Below are 22,502 nucleotides of genomic sequence, written 5' to 3' on the forward strand. Positions count from 1 at the left end.
GAAAGAGTCTCCCAAGCATAACATACTTTTTTCTTAAACTCCTGGCTCTCACCTGTGCTGTTCAGCCTCCAATAGTTGAATCAAAAAAGCATCCAGTGTTCCTAGTTAAACACTATTTTGATGTCTAGACAAAAAAAACCTGATTATTTATTCCTTTACAAAAGATAAGCAGTAATTTCATTGACTTATGACTGAAGAAGAGGAATGGGAGGCAGAGGAACATGGTGGTGTTATTGGAAGTTGATCCCTATCATCTCTGGAAGGACATTGACAACAGAAGGACCTTCGACAACAGGAGAAAGAACAATCTTGTATCCATCTTCACAGAAAGGACAAAAGAATACTTAAGGAGTTAGCCTCACTTTTGACTCTTGAAAAGAGAAGAAACCCATTTCTGAGCACATAAAGAATGTGACTGGGAACAGTCATCACAGATTTACCAAAGGTGAATCACGTTGCAGAACCCTGATTGCTTTCTGTGAGAGAATGACTAGACTTCTGGGCATTTGCCTTGACTTCAGCAAAATACAAGTTCAATGGTCTAGCTCAGAGGGTGTTAGCTGATAACTGATACTCTACCTGGAACAGCTGGAGTAATGATCTGGTCATACTAGGACTGCCTTGTTTAATGACTTTGAAGGACCTGGAGGAGGTGGTGGAATGCTTGCAGATGACATCAAACTGGGGAGACATCAGTCAATATACTTAAGTACACAGCTGCCATCCAAAGGGACACAGACGGACAAACTTCAAGAAATTCATCAAGCACGAATGAAAAGACTTGCCTTTGAAAAGGAAAACTCCTTTCAGAAGGACAGACTACTTGAAAAGGCCCTTTGGTGTCTCTAAACAGCAAGCTGAACAAGGGCCAGGAATGTGCCCTGGCAGCAAAGGCCAACAACACCCTGGGATGCATTAACAGGTGGATCCAGAGAAGTAATCGCCTTTTCAGCACTCACTAGCCTGCACCTAAAATATTGTGTCCAGTTTTGGGCACTCCAGTTGAAAAAATAAATGACACTACTCTGAGTCAAGGGCAGAGCCCTGGAGCACTTGTCCAAGGAAGAGGAACAAGGCTTGTTCAGCATGTTTAAGGAGGTCATCAAGAAGACAGCCAGGCTCTTCACAGTGGTTCATGCTGGGACTGAGACAATGGTCATAAATTGAAAGCAGAGAGGATCTGGCTGGATGGAATGAGAAGCTTTCACACCATGAGGACAGTTAGGCAGCATTTGGAAAGGTGCTACCATCTCCATCCTTGGAGGTTTTCGATACCCAACTGGATAAAATCCTGAGTAGCCTGGTTTGATATCACAGCTGACACTCCTTTAATAGGATAGTCCTTTGGACTAGACAAAATCCTGAAAGCCTTCCCAACTTGAATTATTCTACTATACTATATTTCTAAGCATTTTTCTTTCATCTTATCAAGAGCACAGAAAGAGGTATCTCCTTCTGAAGGCTGACAGGAATATAATCATAAATACGGGAACGCAGCACCGTGACCATACATTGGTCTGATAAAAATGAGAAAGCCCCACCTTAGGTTTTCAGAGGAACAGGGAGAAAGTGGGACATTTTTAGCTGCATTTCTTATACTACTCCACACAAAGATAACTAAATTCCAAGACAGCAACAGTGAAGAGCTTTGAATATACATCATATACACTGTAGTCAAAGAATCCACACATCTAAATAAAAAAGCACTGAAATGCCACATCAGCAGTCTTTTGAAGACACAAATTCAGCTTATGAATACTCTGGTATAAAACTGCTATAATCTAGAACTCGAGTATACATTAAAATAATCAGAATTATAACATTTAGCCTTCAAATGTGATGTCACTTGATTACCCAAACAAATATTGTACAATAAAGAAGATGAGAGGTCTGTATAAGATTATCCTCATAAGTGTCCTCATCCATCTTCAGTTGTTCTCTTATTTTTATCCAATCATTTTTTATTTTCAAAAGTTAAAGATAAGAAATAAGTTGAAAAGGAAAAAGAAGATCATTTAGTACATATTCCTCTTACTATCACATATGCTTAGAAAGTTTTTTGTCCAAGTAAAGAAATGAAAGGGTAGAAAGACACTGGCCAACTTAAGAAATATTGTATCAAACTGATGGACTTATCAAGCTAATAATAAGGTTCAATGAATGCTAAAGTATTAATGGTTAAGGAACTCTGGGTTTATTTAAAGTTCTTTTACAGTTCTGGTTGTTCAAATTAATATTTGTGACCAAATATCTTGGTTTCTTCTACAGAGTTTCAGCTAAGATATAAAAAAATAGTAAAAGTTTTTTTTTTAGCTAATCCTATAAAGGATTTGCTTAATGAAGAGATGGGCTCCAACATCTTAGGCCTTGTGGGAGATTTGCTTATGCAACACTGGGTAAGGAATCAACTGCTAGCAAGAATTACTATTTCCTGTTTTGCAATGTTGAAATTTTAAATATATATATATATATATAATATTGGTCAGCAATGTACAATTCATCTTTATATTTACCTGTATCATTCTCACACTAGAAACCTTCCTCTTCAAACCAGCTTGGTGTAATTCAGTTATTAACTGAAGGAATGGTCCAGAAAGAAATAGTTCTTTCTTTTGTTTCAATTACCAGCTGAATTAACAATTTAAATAACTTATTCTGCCACTTTCATATCTAAAATGAATTAATGGAAAGACAGAATGTCAGATTCTATTATTCCCAGGATTGGCTCCAAGTAAGGGCATGAGCCAAGAGAGAAGCCCCTATAAAGAAAATTTTCCTTGAGAAATATGTAGAATGAGTTATTCATTTTCCTGCCAAATAGGAAAGATAAGAATATATATATATATATATATGATGTTGCATCATGTTTGCCAGATCAGCTGGATATTTAATGAAAAAGAGTCAGGGCCTGATCCATTTCTCCTGGAAACAACTGGAAACTTTCTTTCCATCAGCTCCAGTGAGAGTTGGATTAGCCCCATCTGCATGTTTTCAGGCACAAAACCAATTTTCATTTCCTGACCTGTGTGTAATTCCATCGAGGATGCCGCTATTGCAGAGAGAGAACAACTTATCACAAGATTATAAATATCCAACACCTTCTTAGTTACCATTGTGCAGATATAGTAACTTTACCCTATTCATTAAATATTTCTGTCAAGATCTTCAGTGTTACAGTACATTAAACTAGAATAACAAAATACATTAATTGCTTCATCACAAAATTTGCATCTGCTGTATTTTCATGAACGTGTTATCACACACACACATTCCTGCATGTATAAGCCCTCATCTCCGCTGCAAGATGTCTTTTAATGTACATGAATCACAAAGCAAGCCTTTACATCATAAAATCATAGAGTGGTTTGGGTTGGAAGGGACTTTAAAGACCATCTCATTACAAAACACCCCCCTGCCATGGGCAGAGACACCTTCCACTAGCCCAGGTTGCTCAGAGCCCCATCCAACCTGGCCTTGGACACTTCCAGGGATGGGGCAGCCACAGCTTCTCTGGGCAACCTGTGCCAGGGCCTCACCACCCTCACAGGGAAAAATTTCTCCCTGATATCCAATCTAAACCCACTCTCTGTCAGTTTGAAGCCATTCCCCCTTGTCCTGTCACTACATGTTCTTGTAAATAGTATGTGACCACAAAGAATTAAACAGTCCTATTGTCTGTAGGTCAGATCATTGCAGGTTTCTTGAATCAGTCCCTTAGAACTTGTCATTTCTAAAATGAATGTTTTAATTCATAAGGACTGTCTGTTTATGAATTTTCTACTTGACCTCAGACATGTTTCAACTCCTTTAGCTTTAAATTAATTATCTTCTGAAACAGTAGAACCCTAGGGTGTTATTGTTAGAGTAACTTCACACCAATCTTTTGTGAAGTGCTTTGAGCCCTCACAGGTTCTTTACCACTCTCCAAATAGCCAATAAAATATTTATTAAAAGAGCCTGAACCATACAGAGTAGTGTAGGCTGAAATTTTGTTCTTTGCTTATTAGACACTAAGCAGTATTTTGTATGAAAGCTGTGTTCTAGAACACAAACCCCATTGGGCAAGTAACACATTAGATGTGTCATATTTTCTATTGCCAGTCTCATCAAGCTGATTTGGAATTTGCTGCCTGGGCAGAGTGACTCATATGTTTACTGGCCCTGACAGGTGCTGGGCATCTTCCACACTCATTAAAGTTAATGACTTCAACAGCAGACAGGGAAAACTATACGTTGAAGTAGGTTTCCTCTTAACAGATATTCCCAAGTTATCATTTAAGAGAGTATGTAAGTGGTGTCAATTTTCTTCTGCAATCACAAAACCAGCCCATAACCAAACCCCTTACTCTTCTTTGCAAAAATAACCCAATTAGCTTCACAGGAATTTCCTGTTGGAATAAGGCAAGGAAAAAAAATCCACCATACACAGAGCTTTGCACATAAAAGCTCAGTTTCTTGCCATAAAACCTGTCACATCCTCACCGGAACAGAGGAATTAACATACTGGAAACAAGCCAGTAATTTTATAGAAATATATGCCTTTAAGTAAGCTCTAAATCAGTATTCTCACAATGGCCACAGCTTTGGCATCATTTCTATCCCAACAAGCCACAGCTGCTGAATTGGAGACTTCTGACTTCATATTAGATAAGTAATGAGAAGTTTCATGCAGGGGTGCCAGACCCTGTCCTTTGATATTAACACAGCATGCTACAGTTGTTGACCAGCCACATCAAAGAGATATGCCTTTAATTTACACTGGTTAGCTAAAAATATTCAGGAGACAACTTCACAGAGACTTCTCCCATGACATGAGACTGTCAACCAAGTTATGAAGAGATGGACACCTCACAGACATCTGTGTAGTCACACAAACCCAAGAAATGAGGAGGATTGAATCTTAAACTACAGAGACATCTCTACTTTGATGCCTGTCCAGCCAGTAGATCTGCACTGTTAATATGACAAAGTCCTGTACCCTGGCTTCCACCCAACCAGAAATACTGAGCCAGAGGCCTCACAGAAACCTGTGCCTTGCTATTAACCTGCCCTGCAAAGCTCCTGACCTAATGGTCTGGCAAAGATTATAAAACAAAGCCATTTGAAGTAGGAAAAAGAAAAGACTGAAACCTATAAAAGGAGGGTTGAAGAATTACTGAAGTTTTAAATACTCATCACTTTTAATATCTAACTTTTGAGGGTCTTCCAGAGCAAAATGTAATGGTGCATCTCCACAGTTAATTAAACATAACAGTTCAGTTAAAGAACTGTCCTGTTTTCTCTTCAGCAGGTCTCACATGATCATTTCTTACTCTTATAATACCATAAGACATTGAGGTACAAACATATGAGCAACTCACCTTCCAAACCCAAACTTATGTGCTGTTTGCTGGACAGAATTACAGCAGAATTAGTAAGCAGCATGTTGACTGATAGAAAACTGCTCAGTTGTTTATAGAATATATTTCAGTAGTTTGGGGAATGCTAATTCAAGATTTAGAAATTCAGCAATTTTTCCACCCACATTGGCACAGAAAGCAATTAAAGAAAAAAGTATTTCAGGAAAGCCTTTTTATTCTTGATGTCTGAAAGGAGTTATTCCTGGGTTTATAGTGCATTGTTCCTTATTTTCCACACTTTTTTTTCCACTTTTTTTTTTGTTTTGTTTTTGTTTTACCTTAAATTAATTTCTAACTTATAATGCTGTGATTTCTGCATCTCAGGTAAGCAAGATAATTCTATTCTACAGCATCAGTCGCTGACTTGTGTCCAGTTTTCGCATACTTTAAAATAAAAAAAGCTGAACAGCAGCAACTGTTTTATCCAAATTTACAGCCTTTGATCCCTCACATGGAAGGCCAAGAGAACTGCATACTGTGTAAGGGAAGACCTGTCCACAGTGCTGTGTGAGAGTCTCTGCTCATGCTGGGCAAGATCCAAAGCCCACCAGAATAACTGGGAATTTTTCATTGCCTTCTGTGGAGTTTGCTGGGGCATAACAAGTGAAAAGCAGTTTCACTGAAATGAAACATTCCCCAGAAACACTCCACAATCCTGGTGGTGACCAGAAGAAAGGGACAGTGAAGTTCTTCCTTAAGCTGCCGGGCTAAATTTGTTGGACCAAACCTAAGGTATTCTCCAGTTCACATACTGGTTCTCAGTGTTTAAAAAAATTAAGCTGTTTTCTTCTACCTGGAAACAGAACAAGGTATTGGAATGCTTTGGCTTTACTGGCACACGTGGTATGCAGGGAATGAGCAGTGGTTAACCAAGCCTAATGGACCAAGTGTACAGAATTTGTGCATGCTTAGGAAATACACCTTTGTCAACAAGAGGAGATTGATAAAAAAGGGCCTGTTCTAAAAGGTTTGAAATAGCCACAAAAATCATAAACTCACGTCAACCTAAAAATAATCAACCAATTATTATTTTTTCCATCTATCCTGGAAATGCTGTCAAAACTTCACAACTGTGTAACTGAGACATGACTAAAGACACCAGTGTTACCTATGCAAATAAAATCACTATAACATAAGTCCAAAAAGTAGTGACATTCTAGGTCATTGCTGTAAGAATTCTTGCAGTGATTATCTTAGGAATCATTCACTACTCCACAGATTAGATCCTGAACCACCTGTCAACCCTATTTCTATGCAAATTGCTTTACTTTGCAGAGCCAGCAAAGTGATGACCTCAAAACCTGCATGACACCAGACCACCAGCAACCAACTTACAAGGCTGTTTAAGAGCACCAAAAAGCACCTTTTGCAAACTATCAGACACAGACAAAAATATAATCACAACATAGCAAAACACAGATCCAACATAAATGGAAAGGGTAAGCTGCATCTTACCTCATTTGGATTGTCTGTTGTGATGGTTTTATTTTGCAGCTTTTTCTGCAGCAGTTTGGTTTCATACTCTGGTCTGGGATGCTCCTGAAACAAACAAACAAACAAATAAGCAAATATGTGATTATGATTAAGGGAAAAAAACCCACAAAGTTATGGTCACTTATTCACAAGCCAAGCCATCCAGAGGATTCAGCACTATGGCACCTTTTGGACTCAGGGGATCACTGTCTTAAGGTATCTGATACATTATAGGATGCAGGGGAAGAGCATTTAGGGATTGCACAGGACTTACTATGGAATGCTTGGAGGAGGAGCCAAAGGTGGAGAAGGGAGGGATTTAAGTCACCTGGGGAAGAACAACTGTGAAAAAATAGATGGATAAGGGGATAAAAAGGGGTGGTAGTATACAAACAGTTTGGTGGTTTGACCTACAGCACATGCAGGAAGTGCAGGTGTGAGGTTGAGGATCTAAGTGCTAGGGGAGATCATGCTGATCACCACCACAGAATATTCTGAGTTAGAAGGGACCCACAAGGATCACAGAGTCCAACTCAAACTCAAGGTGAATGGTCCCTTGCCATTGTTAGCACTCTGCTCTACCCACCAGAGCCAATGTCAGCTAGCAGGTAGGTGAAGTGTCTGGCAATCAGGAAAGTGTAAGTTCCTAAGGATGAGACCACGGTGGAGTTGGGTTATCAGAGGGACCAGGAGAATCCCAGCCAACTGCCAGAGAGATCACAGGGTCTGGGGGTCTCTGGGAGTGTGATGCACTAGGGTGTGGGGTGGTGTCTTCAAGGTCAAGAATAGGGTGGTTTGGTTGCTGGGGGGCCAGGGAGTCCCAGTCAGCTCTGGGGGAGCAGGATGTGTGTGTGAGTGAGCACCTGGACAGGGGATGTAGCATTGTGGGCTTGTACCTGAGTGCCAGAATCTGGGTAGACTGGGGCCCAGGGTGAGCTGTTGGGCAGAGTGAGTGACCCCAGCTGCTGGGGGGATCTGCATTGTACATTTGAGCATATGGACAAGAGGGCTCGGTCTTAAGCTGTGCCAGTGGAAGTTTAGGTTGGATATTAGAAAGAAACTTTTTACAGAGAGAGTGATCAGACATTGGAATGGACTGTGCAGGGAGGGGGTGGAGTCACTGTCCCTGGAGGTCTTAAGATGAGACTGGATGTGGTATCAGTGCCATGGTCTGGGAACCATGGAGGGGCTGGATCAAGAGTTGGACTTGATGATCTCAGAGGTCTTTTCCAACCCAGTTGATTCTATGATTCCATGATATATATTCAAACATATATATATTCTCCCTAGCAGACCTCTGCAGTGAGGGAGAGGAGCAGGATAAGGCTGTTGTGCTGTGTTTTGTGTCTGTGTGATCTGTGTACTGTCCATGCATATGTGCACATATGTGCTGTGTGTATGTGCTCTGTGCACAAATGTCTACTGGGAATACATGGTTTGCTTCACTGTAGGTGCAGCCCAGGGGTGTGGAGCTGTGGCTGCTTCACCTCTCTTGGGCTGCTGGATTTGGCCCAGTTTCCCTTATAAACAACCTTTCAAGGTTCCCTTTCAAAATATGATTTTCTTTTCTAAATTAGAGCATAAATTAGCATGGTGGCAAAAATTCACCAGGCTTGCAAAGAAAGCAGCTCATAAAAAGGACAAGTGTCATGTATCTCCTCATTCCCACCAAGTTCTAAATTCATTCAGAGCCTGGAATTTAGATTTGATACCTTCCACAAAAAAAAAAGGCTATTCCTCTAGCATTGGTCATATTATCATCTTTACCATAATTAGAATATTTGCTTATCAGCCCTATCAAAAATTTTTGGCTTACTAACACTTTTTAATGAATCTGGTAGGCATGAAGAGACCAAAAACCATTTTAAATAAAATTATTTAATCCTCATAAGCAATACAATGGAGGCTACATGGAACTTTGGCAGTCTCCCTTAAGGGATACTGGTGATGTTAATTTTCCATATCTGTAACATTTTAACTACTTCAGACACAACCTCCACCATTCTCTGATGCACACTGTGAGACCCCCAACCTATTATTTATCTTGATCATGAGATTTTCCCGATGTATTAAAAAGGTATGTGACATACTATCATTTAAATCATAGAATGGTTTGAGTTGGAAGCGACATTAAAGATCATCTCGTTCCAACCCCCCTGATGGGGGCAGGGACACCTTCCACTAGACCAGCTGTGATGTCCCCCCACTAAGGGGAAGGAGACACCTGAGATTCATAAATGCTCATGGTGAATAGTCAGAGGGTCTGCAAACAATTAGAAAGTCTTAATAGTAAATTGCACAATTGGCATGGAAAATGGTATGTTAGTCCCTGAACTACCATACAAGCACACAGCAGTGGGTTCGGGATTAAGGGGTAAAATGAAAAGGAAGAGAGAAAAGAAGAATTCAATAAGTAATTAGAGAGAGAAAGAAAGAGTGAGTTAATTCAGCAGTCCTGGTTCCAACATCAATCCAGCTGATGGGATATCCAGGGATTCATCCTGGGGGATGCCACCGGGGTTTGGGGTGGGTACTTTTTCATGGATAGGTTTCCCCATACTGAAGATGGGCTTCTCACTTTCTAAACAAATCAGTGTAAATGTTTAAAGATGCTGCAGTCAACACCTGTATCTTGATGTTTTGTAAGTTTTCACCACCTTTTTGATTTGCATTATTTTTTATCACACTCCCTTAGCTACAGTACAGAGGTCAGATGCAAGAAACATCTTTAGACTTAAGAGATCTAATGGCACTATGGGAGCACCTGGAGATCTGAATTGGCTTTTTTCCTTTTTTTCATCTTACTTTCTGGTAAACACAGCATTCTGAGCCACCAGGGGCAACTTCCAGAGGTCAGAGCAACTTCTGAAAACTGACTTGAATGGAAAAACGGTGAGAAGATAAATGCCACGCAGAACATTGCAAACTTACTGTTTGCAATTGACAGTTTTGCTTTGAGTGCATATTCTGTTCAATTTTGGGCAAGTTATGCTTAGTTTTTCTAGTTAGAGATGCCAATGTCCTTTTTAACTGCATTTCATATACCTACATCTGGATTGGATAATTAGTTGATCTGTCTTCTCTGAATCTGCCAAGTCATCTTACCCTTGATTGAACAGACCACAGAGCTTCCTGGAATGCAAGTTTCTATATATTCCTTTTATGAGTATTTTGCACAAAATATTTCTTTACAGTCCAGACTCAGAGATATTTGACCCATACATACATGGATGTGAAGGGACAATTCCACTCAGCTGTAAAAAGAGCATGATTCAGAATCAATTCTTTGTCTGAAAATGGGAAGAGTTCTACACTTAATAAGCTAGAAATAGTTGTGATGACTTCAAGAAGGCCAAATGTCCATGTAGGGATAAATATGAATCCCACGATGCTGGAAGTTTGCCAGTACAGCTGCCAGACACTTATTGAAAACCATGTGAGCCAAGGTACTTTGAGGCCAAATGAGTGCTCAGAGTAGAAAAACCGTAATTCCCATTCTGAAAACAAAAAGCCAAATCATGGAATTTTTACTCAGGCTAAACTCAGATTGACGTCAGTGGGAATTTTCCCTGAGAATGGTCTCCAGGATTTGCCTCAAACCTATGCATGTGCACCCAGGATACATTGCAAATTCTGGCTGCATGGGTAGCGATCCAGTTTGATAAGAACATAAGATGTGAACTCATCTCTCCTTAATTTCTTTTTGATTTAGGAAGAAAGTGATAACAGAATTTGACAAAGCATACGTGACAAATTCATTGGATTTATAAGAAGAAACTACTCCAGATTGACAGACCAAAGGAGTTACCATCAAAAAAAAAAAAGAACCCATATGCTTAAAGTCAAAAAACCAGTACAAATTCATTGAACAGCCTTATCCTAATATGCTGTGCACAAGCAGAGCAGCATATCAGTGCACACTGATAGGAAGAAAGGTTTCCAAAAGGAAAAACTGGAATGCCCCAGCTGCTGCCCCAAAGCAAAATGGAAACTTGGAATGAACAGAACAGAGAGCCCAGCTGTTCTTTGCTGCAGAAGGGTTAATTATTACAAATCAAGGACCAAACCCTTCTCTCTCTTGTGATGATGATGACAGAGGGTGGTGGGGTGAGAAGTCCAAGGAAGAGTTTGTTATTCACACCAAGGATCTGTTCAGACTGTCCCTCTAAAGGGACGCTCATCCAAAGAAAAATGGTTTTATATCTCAACATGGGGCTGCTGGTATATGTCCCCAATCTTTTTAGTCCAGATCATTTGTATGATACATTTGATAAATGCAAAATTAAAACAAAAGCTTGAATAAGTCATTTAACAAGTTTAGGGATGTTAAAAGCCACTGAGCAAGTACACAGGACTTCAGCTATCAAAGGTATTCTAAAGCAACATAAAACTGAAGGAGTTAAAAGAAACTATGGGAATACATTTCCCAAACAGATAGATCTTCACTCTCACTGAGCGAGAACAGTGGTAGTGCTTCAGGAGACTACCTGCAAAACTAAATTTTGAAATACGGCCTCAAATTTTTAAATGCCCTTAGGCTGGGATCAAACAACCAAATGCTGTCATTTCAACGCCAGATAACATTTTGAGGGTAACTGCAGCAGAATACAGTATCATTTGACTTTGTTCATTTCACAGTTCAAATTCAATCTATTTAAATACTCCTATACTGGTAAATGGAATTGTGTGAATCACAGCATCACAGAATGCCCTGGGTTGGAAGAGACCTTAAGATTACCCAGTTCCAAACCCCCTGCCATGGCAAGGCACACCTTCCACTAGACCAGGTTGCTCAGAGCCCCATCCAACCTGGCCTGGAACACTTCCAGGGATGGGACAGCCACAGCTTTTCTGGGCAACCTGTGCCAGGGCCTCCCCACCCTCACAGGGAAGAATTTCTACCTAATATCTAATCTAAACCTACTCTGTAAAAGAAAGTAAATGAAAGCACATTGATATGTCAGCTAGAAGAGACATAGAAGAGCAAAATTAAATAGAGTCCCAGGATGTTGGGGCAGACCTCTGGATCAGCTGTCTGGGAATGAAAAAATGTAATCATACATCTTTATCAACTTCTTGGCAAGCAGAACAATTATCACCTACTTTGGTTCTTACAGTCTACAACTTAATACATGTTTAAACGGGGTTGTCACATGTAATTTTTCAGTGGAGCAACAGTTTCCCCTTAATAGTTTCTCCAAAGACCTGAGGGACAACATCCGGTTTTCAGCATCCGGTTTTCAGCATCCCCTTCCCAACTATCCTAATAAAATTCTCATCCTCTTAAACATAGGACTTAAGTAGAATGTTGAAATGAATTGGTTAGTATATCAGGGCTATCATGGGATCATTAAATAACTAGAGTTAATTAGAATTTAATGAAGGTGAGAGAAGATTCACTGGAAAGAGGAATGAAACCCAAGGAAAGCGAGTAAAAAAAGCAGACAAGAGGTGTTCAAAAATATTTGGAAATGTGGACCTAACAGGAAAATTAGAGTAGGTACGGGAAAAATGTGAGATCATGCATCTGGGGAAAATAATCCAAAGTAAAGATGTCATTGGCATAAGAAACCAAAGGATGTAGAGAGGATGAAAGAGACAAGACAAAATATTGTAGCCACAAATTCCCCTTTTAACATTACTGACCATTTTTTCTCCAAGAGGGCTACGCAGTTATTTTATTTTTTAAGCAAACAAAAATATCTTGTACTTCCAGGTTTAGTAGGTACTATTAAAACTTCAAAAAAGGAGTCTGCTCCTATAGTTTGCAAAGTGGAAGAAAAGGTGAAAACATTGAACTCCTCAGATCACAATGAATTTTGAAATCATAGTACAGAACATCAATTTAAACCAAGATAGAGTTAGGAGAGAATGGGATGGATGTGTAAACTTATTTAATGTCACAAAGTCAGCTTGCTATTTAATTCTGTCTTGCCCAGTCTACCTTCCTTATTACTTTCTCTTAGCAGTACTCCACAGGGATCTTAAAGGAAGAATGAGACTTTGGGAATTATTTTGAAAAGAAAAAACAAACAAACAAACAAATAAAAACAACAACCAAAAAAAGCTAGTAAACATTTTACAGAGCACAGGATTTTAACTTGAAATTATATCTTACCAAAAATGTTCTTAATGAAGATAGACATCCAAGCTCCTCCTTGTTAAAATGAAACTGTGTGACAACATGACTATTTGAGCAATAACAAGAGTAATGGGTGGAGACTCCTTGGCATTTCAGTTAGAGGAAGATTTTCTGTCCATTTGACTTCCAGGTTCTGGTCCATATTCTAAAATTTCATCATTTATAGTTGCATTTCTATTTCAGTTTATACAGCAAAATGACGTAAAATCTCTTCCACCAAAAAACCTAAAGCAGGAATATCCTAAGTCCTAGAAATACAATTTCTGAAGATTCATGGGAAGGCAACAGTTTCTACTGCCCACATCATTAATTAGAGTCCCTCTGTACTTCTTCACCAGCTCCTTCACAAGCAGAAGAGTGGGATTCTCCCACCTCCACCCCTGCTTTATCAATTGGCCATATCCCTTATCACACAGCCGAAATTATAAACAAATGCACAACCTGTTTGATTGGGTTACACAATCACACATTTGTGGCAAGACATGTTGAGGGAATGAATTTCAGGAAGAACTTCTTCGTGGAAAGGGTTATCTAGCATTGGAATGGGCTGCCAAGGGAGGTATTCAAGAAACAACTGGATGTGGCACTCAGTGCTCTGGTCTGGTTGACAAAGTGGGAATTGGTCACAGGTTGGACTCGATGACCTTGGATGTCTTTTCCAACCTTAATGATTCTGTGATTTTGTGAGTGTTTATGTATTTCTGAGGCTTTGTTGTGATGGTTCTGGTCTGAGTTTGGCTCTTTCCTTTTCCTCTGCTATTTATTTATCAGTTGCTCAATTGCTTTTCAACACAATTATCTGTTTTGCAGTTTGTACCCAATGCTACCTATTATTTTGTGGTTTTCAGATGTAAGAACACAAATGTTCTAAGTCTGTACAGCTGCCAGCTGCAAATATGCATGTAAGCCTTGGGGAGTCTGCTTTCTCAGACTGCCCTTGCCAAGATATTTACAAATAAAGGCACTAAATTAATCTCTCGTGTGACTCTTTTGAAGCAAAATTTTTGGCCCAGTGTGCTTAAAGAAAGTAATTTACTGAAAACTTTATAGTCAAGAGTCCAGAAAAATTACACTGAAGGCATTTATTTCAATTTATTTCAATAATATTATTCTCACAAAGTACTTCTCAGCTCTTCAATTTTTATGGCTGTTTTCCTCCGTGCTTTGGTTCCATAACTTCCCTTCCTAAAGAAATTGATAATACATAACTTAAAGCCATCTAGTCTTAAAACTGTTAAACCTCCTGAACTTCTTCCTTGTCCTTTTCTTGCTTTGTTAAGTAATCTTGTGCATTCCACTTCTGGTTCCTTCTGGCCTAACTCAATCACACACGATTTTCCAATTTCCAATATTATTTTAAACACTTGTAATGAACTTACCACCTTTGAAACCTGGTGCCAGTATCTCCCTACAGACAACTCTATCCTCACCTTCATGAATCTCAAGAATCTCATGAACGAAAGGCAAACAAAACCTGGTCTAACTTTTGTGAGTTTTGCCACAAAAAGTACCAAGAGCTGATAGAAGATGACACAGACCGTGACTTTTTGCTTAAGAGATCATGTGAAGAGATGCCCATTTTGAGCATTAGTCTTCAAAAACGAGCTGGATCAGCTAGAAAACATCCAGAAAGGAACAAGAATAAACAGACATATAGAAAATCCTTCCAATACCTGTAGGGAGCCTACAGATGGAAAGATGGGGAGAGACTATTTCCAAGGGCCTGGAGTGACAGGACAAGGGGCAATGGCTTCAAACTGACAGAGAGAAGGTTTAGATTGGATATTAGGAAGAAATTCTTCCCTGGGAGGGTGGGGAGGCACCACCTCAGGTTGCCCAGAGAAGCTGCTGCTGCCCCATCCCTGGAAGTGTTGAAGGCCAGGTTGGATGGGGCTCGGAGCAACCTGGGATAGTGGAAGGTGTCCCTGCCCATAGCAGAGGGTTGGAACTGGATGATCTTTAAAGTCCCTTACAACCCAAACGGTTCTATGATTCCATGATTGTATGAAAATGTTTAGGAATCAAGACTGAAAGAGCAGAGGCTAGCTCATCTAAAAAAAAAAGTGGGGTGACAGAGATATGATATTGTGTTGATTTGTTGAAAAGAGGACAGAACTATTCCTTCTCTTTATCTTTAAAAGATGAAAAAAAAAGGAAAAAAAAATAACATGTAACAAGGAGATTTAAAAAAACACTAGCAAAACTTATTAGCAATACAGATAGAAAAGCATTAGAATAGATTACCTAGGAAGGAATTGAAATCTCCAGTGCTGGATTTATTTAAGTACAAATTAGACAAACATCTCTTCATAATGATTTAAGTAGAGTTGATCCTACCACGCACAAGGGATGGCCCCTCAAGGTCCATTCCAGCCTTGTTTTTATGATTCTACTTTCCTAATTCTTCAGCTTGTGTTGAGATTTGTCTGGCACTCCTTCACTTGTCATAAACAAAGGATTCTTGCTGATCCCACAGTTCCTATCCACAAACTTTCACCGTGTCAGGCTTCTTCATCACAGGGCCTCAAAATCTATAGATTCTTTCACAACATTTTACAGATATTAAGCTAAACCTTAGGATTTTGTACTGCAAGTTGAAATTCAGTAAAATCTAGTTGGTTCATCAACTACCCTGCAGAGCCAACAGATGACTCTCCAGCCTCTCCTTTTGTACTGTAATTGGTATAGAATTTCTGCTCTCCCAGGGAGATTCCACATAGGACAAGCAGAAACTTCTGATGTGCTGATGCACTGGGCTTGTATCAGAACTCCCAGACTGGGAGGGTTATACTGTGAGTATCACCCATGTCATAACTGGAGAGAGAGTAGTGAAAAAGCTGAGACACCAGGTGAAAAATAGAGGAATTTGTAGTCAAGTGATCAGTGAAATTTTTGGGAATATTTGGGAGGTCTCCCATTCATTAAAGGTGTTGCTGCATGATGGGATAGTGATGGAATAAGAGAATACAGGAGCCTGCTCTCTGTTCTCAGGGTTATCTTTTCATTTTATCCAATTATTCTTATCTGGGGAATAGGTAAAAGTGGAATAATATTATCACCATCCTACATCATGAAGTTCATGATGTCAGCTTACTTTCCTTCTATGTTATTTGCACTCTACATCCTCTTTTTAGCTGAGCTCAAGTAGCAGGGCTGAAGGCTTGTTTGTGGTCTGTTGTTTAAAGAACTGTACTGGAACACCAAGAGAAGAAATGGATTCAGAATCTCCCATCATATCAAGATAGGCCTGCAATTCACTTTCCAGGAACTGGAGCACATTTTATTGGGTTAATGAAGAGAGGCAAGGCACATTGAATTTTTCCAGACAGGTAGTTGGCTCACCACATGCCATAAAAGAATCTAATTGCTGCAGTTCTGAATTCCTGAATAAGACCCTGACCTTAGAGACACCTCAGCATATACTGCCAGGGGAGAAGGTCCAAAGTCTACCTGTTCTCAATATGATATTTATAGCTACTAACTGCACTCTCTTTAGTCAGAAATTAATCCTTTGGTGAGAAGCAGTTCAGCATTTAAACAGAGGCATTTAAACAGACCAATGCCCAAGAACAGAACTAAAAATGAAATCAGGGACATTGTAAATGCCAATAAGCAAGTATATCTCACTTTTCAGTCAATTCAGGCACAGCTGGAATCCCCATGGCTCATTGAAAAGCACTTTCTGAAGAAACCAGCCCCATTTATTGCTTTGAAACAGCTCTCTTCATGAGTACCTGGAGCTCAGGATGATGTATCTAAGGCATCACAGATGCCACACAGACCTGGATGCAAATATTGCTTATGTGACCTGTGGCTATCATCATCCCAGAGAATTTTAGCTATGCATAATGAAGCAACATCTATACGACAAAGTATTTATCCTGTGTCATTTTGTTGCTGCACACTGCACAATGGTATATGAGCATTGTCAGCAGAACATGACCTGCTGTGAACTTATAATCCTTTTCAACATTAATTATTAATATTAGAGTGCTGACTAGTAAGATAGAGGTGATGGTTTCTTAAATGACACTTTGGTGGTCAAAACTGTAGCAACTACAGTCCTTTAGAAAAACACAGCTATGAACTGCACTGGACTAGAAAACACTTATGAGAAAACTATGGATACATATATTCAAATATAGGATAATTTATACAGCAAATTAACACATGGAGAGGAAACTTACTTCTTCCTCCTCTAGTCCAGTTAGATCCCAGAAGTAACTCAACCTCATCTGCAACCGCTTCCATTGTTCAAGGAACATAGTAGCTTTAAAAAAAAAAAAACAAAAAAAAACAATTTTAGAAAGATAAATTCAATGCACTATGGTGGATGTCTGTGTTACTTATAAGCTCCAACTGATATTTGAATCCCATCATGCTGGACCCTTTATAATTAAGCACCAAGAAACAGCCTCAGGCCCAGTCTTAAAGAAAGAACACAAGTAAAGCATGGAAACAATAACTACTGTCTTTTACAAATAAAACAGAGGAAGATACAACATGGGTTGCCCAAAGCCACTGGTAAGTTCTTGTCAGAGAACAGAACTGAACCCACATCTGCTGTTACCACTCAAGACATCACCTCTTCTTATTCACCATGAAGTAGGTGTAGCTTGCCACTGAAATAATGAGGATACCCACTAATATGTAGAAAAATATCTTATTTTGCAATATATTATAGTGTTACAGTTGAATGGCTTTGTCCTGCATGGACATGGTGATTTTTTTCTAAAGGGCTGGTGACTGGTTCAGCCTCCTGCTTCTCCTTTTTATTAATATGAAAGAACAGATGTTTTACTGTTTTCTCATATTTACAGTCTCCTGACTTTCCTCTCACACTTCCTATTTCCTCCAGACAGCCCTTTGTCTCACTGCTCATGATTTATGGACTTACAGATTTATTAGAAATAGCACTTCTGACTCTTGACTTGCTGGCACCTATTTTCAGATAACGATATCAAAACTAAACCAGGACATGCCAACTAAAACCACCCACCATGCTGATAAAAGCTATACCTATAGACAACTGTGAGCACCATTTTCCACTGAATTATGTTTCACTTCACCTTTTCAGCTGGTGAAAAGGGTATTGTAAAAACAGTTTGATCACAACAGTATTTACATGACTTTGAAGAACTTTAGGTGGCCCCACAAGACATACAACAATGGAGAGTTAGATCCAGCTTCCTTTGACTTCATCTACACTGTAAGATAACTCTGTGAAAAGTTGGAACACTAGGAAAATAACCTGGATCTTACATGTCATAGTCTATTCCAACAGTTAGCTGCAAATATTTTCTGCACAGATATCCTCCTATCATGTAAGAAATAAATATAATTTAAAGACAGGACTGAAAGCAAATCGAGACATAATGCAACTAAGCTCCTATCTGTGCTCCTTCCTTACAGAGGAGAGAACATATAAAAGCTATATTTAGCATGGTATGAAAACTCAAGGTTTTTAGACATCCTAAATACAAAAACATTTGGTTAGTTTATCAGGTGCTATTACTCATTCCATTTTTTCCTTTTATACAAAAAGTCAGTTCCACATTTAGCTCTGTAAGAACTTCCTTGGCTTGATGCAGCACCTGTTCTGAAATCAGCAATTTTGCACTGACTTACACTAGCACAGAAACTAAACTGTAAGAGAGCAGGTTTAGATTAGAAATTAGGAAGAAATGCCTTACTGTGAGGGTGGTGAGGCCCTGGCACAGGTTGCCCAGAGAAGCTGTGGCTGCCCCATCCCTGGAATTGCCCAAGGCCAGGTTGGATGGGGCTTTGAGCAACCTGGGCTAGTGGAAGGTGTCCCCACCCGTGGCAGGGGGTTGGAACTGGATGATCATTAAGGTCCCTTCCAACTCAAACCATTCTGTGATTCTGTGAAACTGTCCCAATAAATGCCTCTGACAGCTGAAATCCATCATCCCAGAACACCAGTGACATTCAGCACAGTCAGCCAGGCATTACTCTCTATTTTGTGAATATGGTCACTTGCAAGCAGGATTGCTGGAATCACAGAGACACTTTGTAAGCTATCAGGATCAGCTAGTAAAAGCATGACTCCTTTTGAGATATTGACCATAGCAAGCCATCTACTCTTTAAAGGATGGGAGCAGACCAGCAGGATGAAACAATTCTTGTGTCCAACACCACGGTGAAATGAAGGCAACCCAGACAACCACACAGCTCTTTTCAGTGTACAGCTGCGATCAGTGTGTGAATGAGCACTGCTTTCAACAGATTGAGGTCTAGATACAACCAGTAGAGTCTTCTAGCAGTTAGGCACCAAAATTTGGTGTAATCTAATACTTAAGAGGCAAGCTGGGCAGAGTTAGTAAAGGCTACTTTATTTCACTTTGCTGTTCTTTGTATGTGCCGGCTGTATTTTTGTGCACTGACAAGCTCAGTTATCATGGTCCCAAGAACAGACTTTTCCAATCTGTGGGAAACATTTTTTGGAGGCGGGCTACAGCTCAGAACAAATTTTGTTATTCTTGCATGCCTTTTTTAAAAGCAGTGCATATGGAACTTTTTGTCCTTTTCTGTTCCACAACAGATTCTACTAATTTGTCTTAGTGCAAGGATGTATCAACATTTTCCTTTGTACGATGCATTGCTAATACTAAAGTATAATTCCTCTGGATGAGGCTGTGTGGAAATGGTCATTTGTATGGATGTAAGATTACAGGAGAGATTCTCTGTCAGGAAAATGCTATTTACCTATGAAAGAGTAAATTATTTGTCCTGCACACAGGTGCTGCCCAGACAGCTGCACTGAAACTTGGACAAGGCAGCGTAAGCTGTGACACTTTATCTGCCAGTCCACCCTGTAACTGGCAGCAATCTGAAATAGGAAGTCATTGTGAGAGACTATAAATTCATCCTCTTTTTCCATTTCTCAGTTATAGTTCTCACATATTCCCTAATTTCTGCTCTAGGGTTTCCAGGAACTGGTAAATAAACTCTTCTTACCTCCATGATGTGTTCTGTGTGCAAGTTCCTTAAAAAGTCTGTTGTCCTGACCCAACACCAAGCTACCAACCACTCCTTTCTAAAACGAGCTGTAAAATTTTAATAGGGTTGCAAAGCATAACACACTAATTGGTGAGGAGTGGCTATATTACAATAACATGTTTGCTCCATTTTATATCAAGAATGAAAATTACTTTTGGGGAGAAATGGATAGGGAAATAAAAAAATCATTTCACAGTAGCAATAACACCTTTAACTTTCACAATAAAGAAGATCTAGAGTGTATAAGGGCATAACACCAGCAACAATTTATGCAAGTACAATACACACATTTTTCAGGGCAGAGGTGAGGCCAGAAATAATAAGAATAACACTATAATGCATTCATTTGTGTTCATGAAGTGTTTTGATATCCTCAGTGAGACAGGGATATTTGCCATTAAAGAAAACCAAGCTAGTTTAAATGGAATACTTTAAAACATATTATAATAAAATGAAAATAGTCCCATTGTTCTTCAAAGCCCATAAAGTTTTGATAAAATTATGTGACTAAGTTGTCCCACAAGGAAGTGCACTCTGTGATTAAATTAAACCCTTTCAGCTGTCTGCACCATACCAATCCTCAAACACATTCTGGCCCCAAATGCAGAAGGTGTTAAAAGGACTTGAAATGTCGATAGAGGAGGAAGAAGAGAGAACAAAGAAGCGGCAAATATTAGAAGTGCCATTAAAGGCACAATTTCCTCCATAGGGAAAATGGCCTCAAGCTGCACCAGGAGAGGTTCAGGTTGGACATGGGAAGAATTTCTTCACTGAAAGGGTGGTCAGGCATTGGAAGGGACTGCCCAGGGAGGTGACAGAGTCCCTATCCCTGGAGGTGTTCAGGAAATGAAGTGGACATGGCACTCAGTGCTCTGGTCTGGGCGACAAGATGGGCATCGGTCACAGGTTGGACTTGATCACCCTGGAGGTCTGTCCTAGCTAGAACAGCCGGAACCAGTTCATCACTGGAGGGGTGTAACCCAAAACTATGTATTCTATAGCCTTCCATGCCATTTCCCAGAAACTGGTGTCAATAGACCATTTACACCCTCTGCCCATAGCAGCCTGACTCCTCAGGCTATAAACTGGGTGTTAAGAGGCCTGTGAGATAAGAGGGTGCTCTTGTCCTCACGCCCATTGAGGAACCCCCCGCCCTGAGGGAGATACTGAGCATTCCTGCCTGAACTGGAGGATATATAATCTTGGAGTCTTGGGACTTTTTAACCACTCATGGGATCCAGAGGAAGACTGCAGATCACCGCTCTCAACCAGACTGCAATCACCACTCTTGACCAGGCTGCAACAGCACTCTCACCAACAGGTTTTTCCCCTCTCCTTTTACTTTGGACTCAGGGAGCCCAAAGAACACCACTCTGTTCATGCCCCAGGGTGCTGGGTTATACATTTGGGTTTTGTGGGTTAAAACCAACTGTTTGTCCATATAATCGTACTTATTGTATTATTTTATTAAATTGTTATTCTGACTTATAATCTCTCTTTTGAGTTGGGTTCATTTCCCCTGCCTGTTTACCTTTAAACCAGCACAAGATCTTTTCCAGCCTTGATGATTCGATGATTCCAAACAAGGCAGTAAGGAAGAAAGGACATATTTTTCCTCCCTGAACTACCCAACTGCTCTCCATTTATTCCAAAGCTTGGTGCTGACAGCAAAAAGCCTTGTAATATTGCTTTCCCCAGCCTCAGCACAGACAGCCCCTCGCTGCCCCCCCGAGAATTGCTTCCTAAAGCATCACATTCAATCTAACAGCACTTTATTATTCTGTCCAGAGTCCAAAAATCAAGTGACACTGTTAACAAGCACAGCAATACTCACCCCAGAGAGCCATGAAGATGGAGAAGAACACTGTGGCAGGGTTGTCAAACAAGTGACTGGCTCGAGCAGTAGCACAAGCAGAGCTGAGGTTCCAGTAATCACAGAAATTGTCACACAGGGGGCACATGGTGAAGGCATTGCGTTGGTCACACATCTCTTTACTAGGAATGACAAGTGCACAAATTCCTCTGAGTGTTACAGCTCAGAAAACAGAGATGTACAGCAGTGATATCAAGCTATTTGCAAGATATGTGGCCTGCACTTGACAGAAGCTGTGTGTTTCTTCAAGGCTTATTGCCATGTTTGTTAATTTTTAAAATACTTATAGGCACCTTACCAACAGAAAAACAATACAACACTCAACCAGACTGATCACTACCCTGCATTAGTGAATTAGGGAAGGTAGCATCACTGAAGACTGAGGTTACCACACTAAAAAAACTCATTCAAACACAAAGTGGAATTTGCCATCTCTGAAGTCAGTTACATGATTTGATACAGATAAGATTTAAGTTAATGAAAAAGAACACTGAAGTGGTCTTAGAGGAAATTCAGTGCCCTTGAGAAAACGTACATTAATATGGGGACACAAAAATGTAGGGATAGAGACTTTTAAACAGATTTTAAAATCTTT

General features: G+C 39.8%; 1 protein-coding gene across 3 annotated transcripts in view; it reads right to left on the reverse strand.

Moving 5' to 3' along the window:
- ANO2 (anoctamin 2) overlaps positions 1-22,502 on the reverse strand; it is a 124,563-nt gene that overhangs the window by 75,352 nt on the left and 26,709 nt on the right. For all 3 annotated transcript variants that reach the window (XM_017823923.1, XM_017823924.1, XM_017823922.1), the window contains exons 9-11: positions 21,869-22,029; positions 17,202-17,284; positions 6,855-6,938 (exon numbers count right to left, since the gene is read on the reverse strand). In XM_017823923.1, the coding sequence (XP_017679412.1) occupies positions 6,855-6,938; positions 17,202-17,284; positions 21,869-22,029 (328 nt within the window). The remainder of the gene's footprint in view (positions 1-6,854; positions 6,939-17,201; positions 17,285-21,868; positions 22,030-22,502) is intronic.

This window comes from Lepidothrix coronata, unplaced genomic scaffold (assembly GCF_001604755.1).
Source record: "Lepidothrix coronata isolate B3197 unplaced genomic scaffold, Lepidothrix_coronata-1.0 Scaffold107, whole genome shotgun sequence".
Lineage (NCBI taxonomy): Eukaryota > Metazoa > Chordata > Aves > Passeriformes > Pipridae > Lepidothrix > Lepidothrix coronata.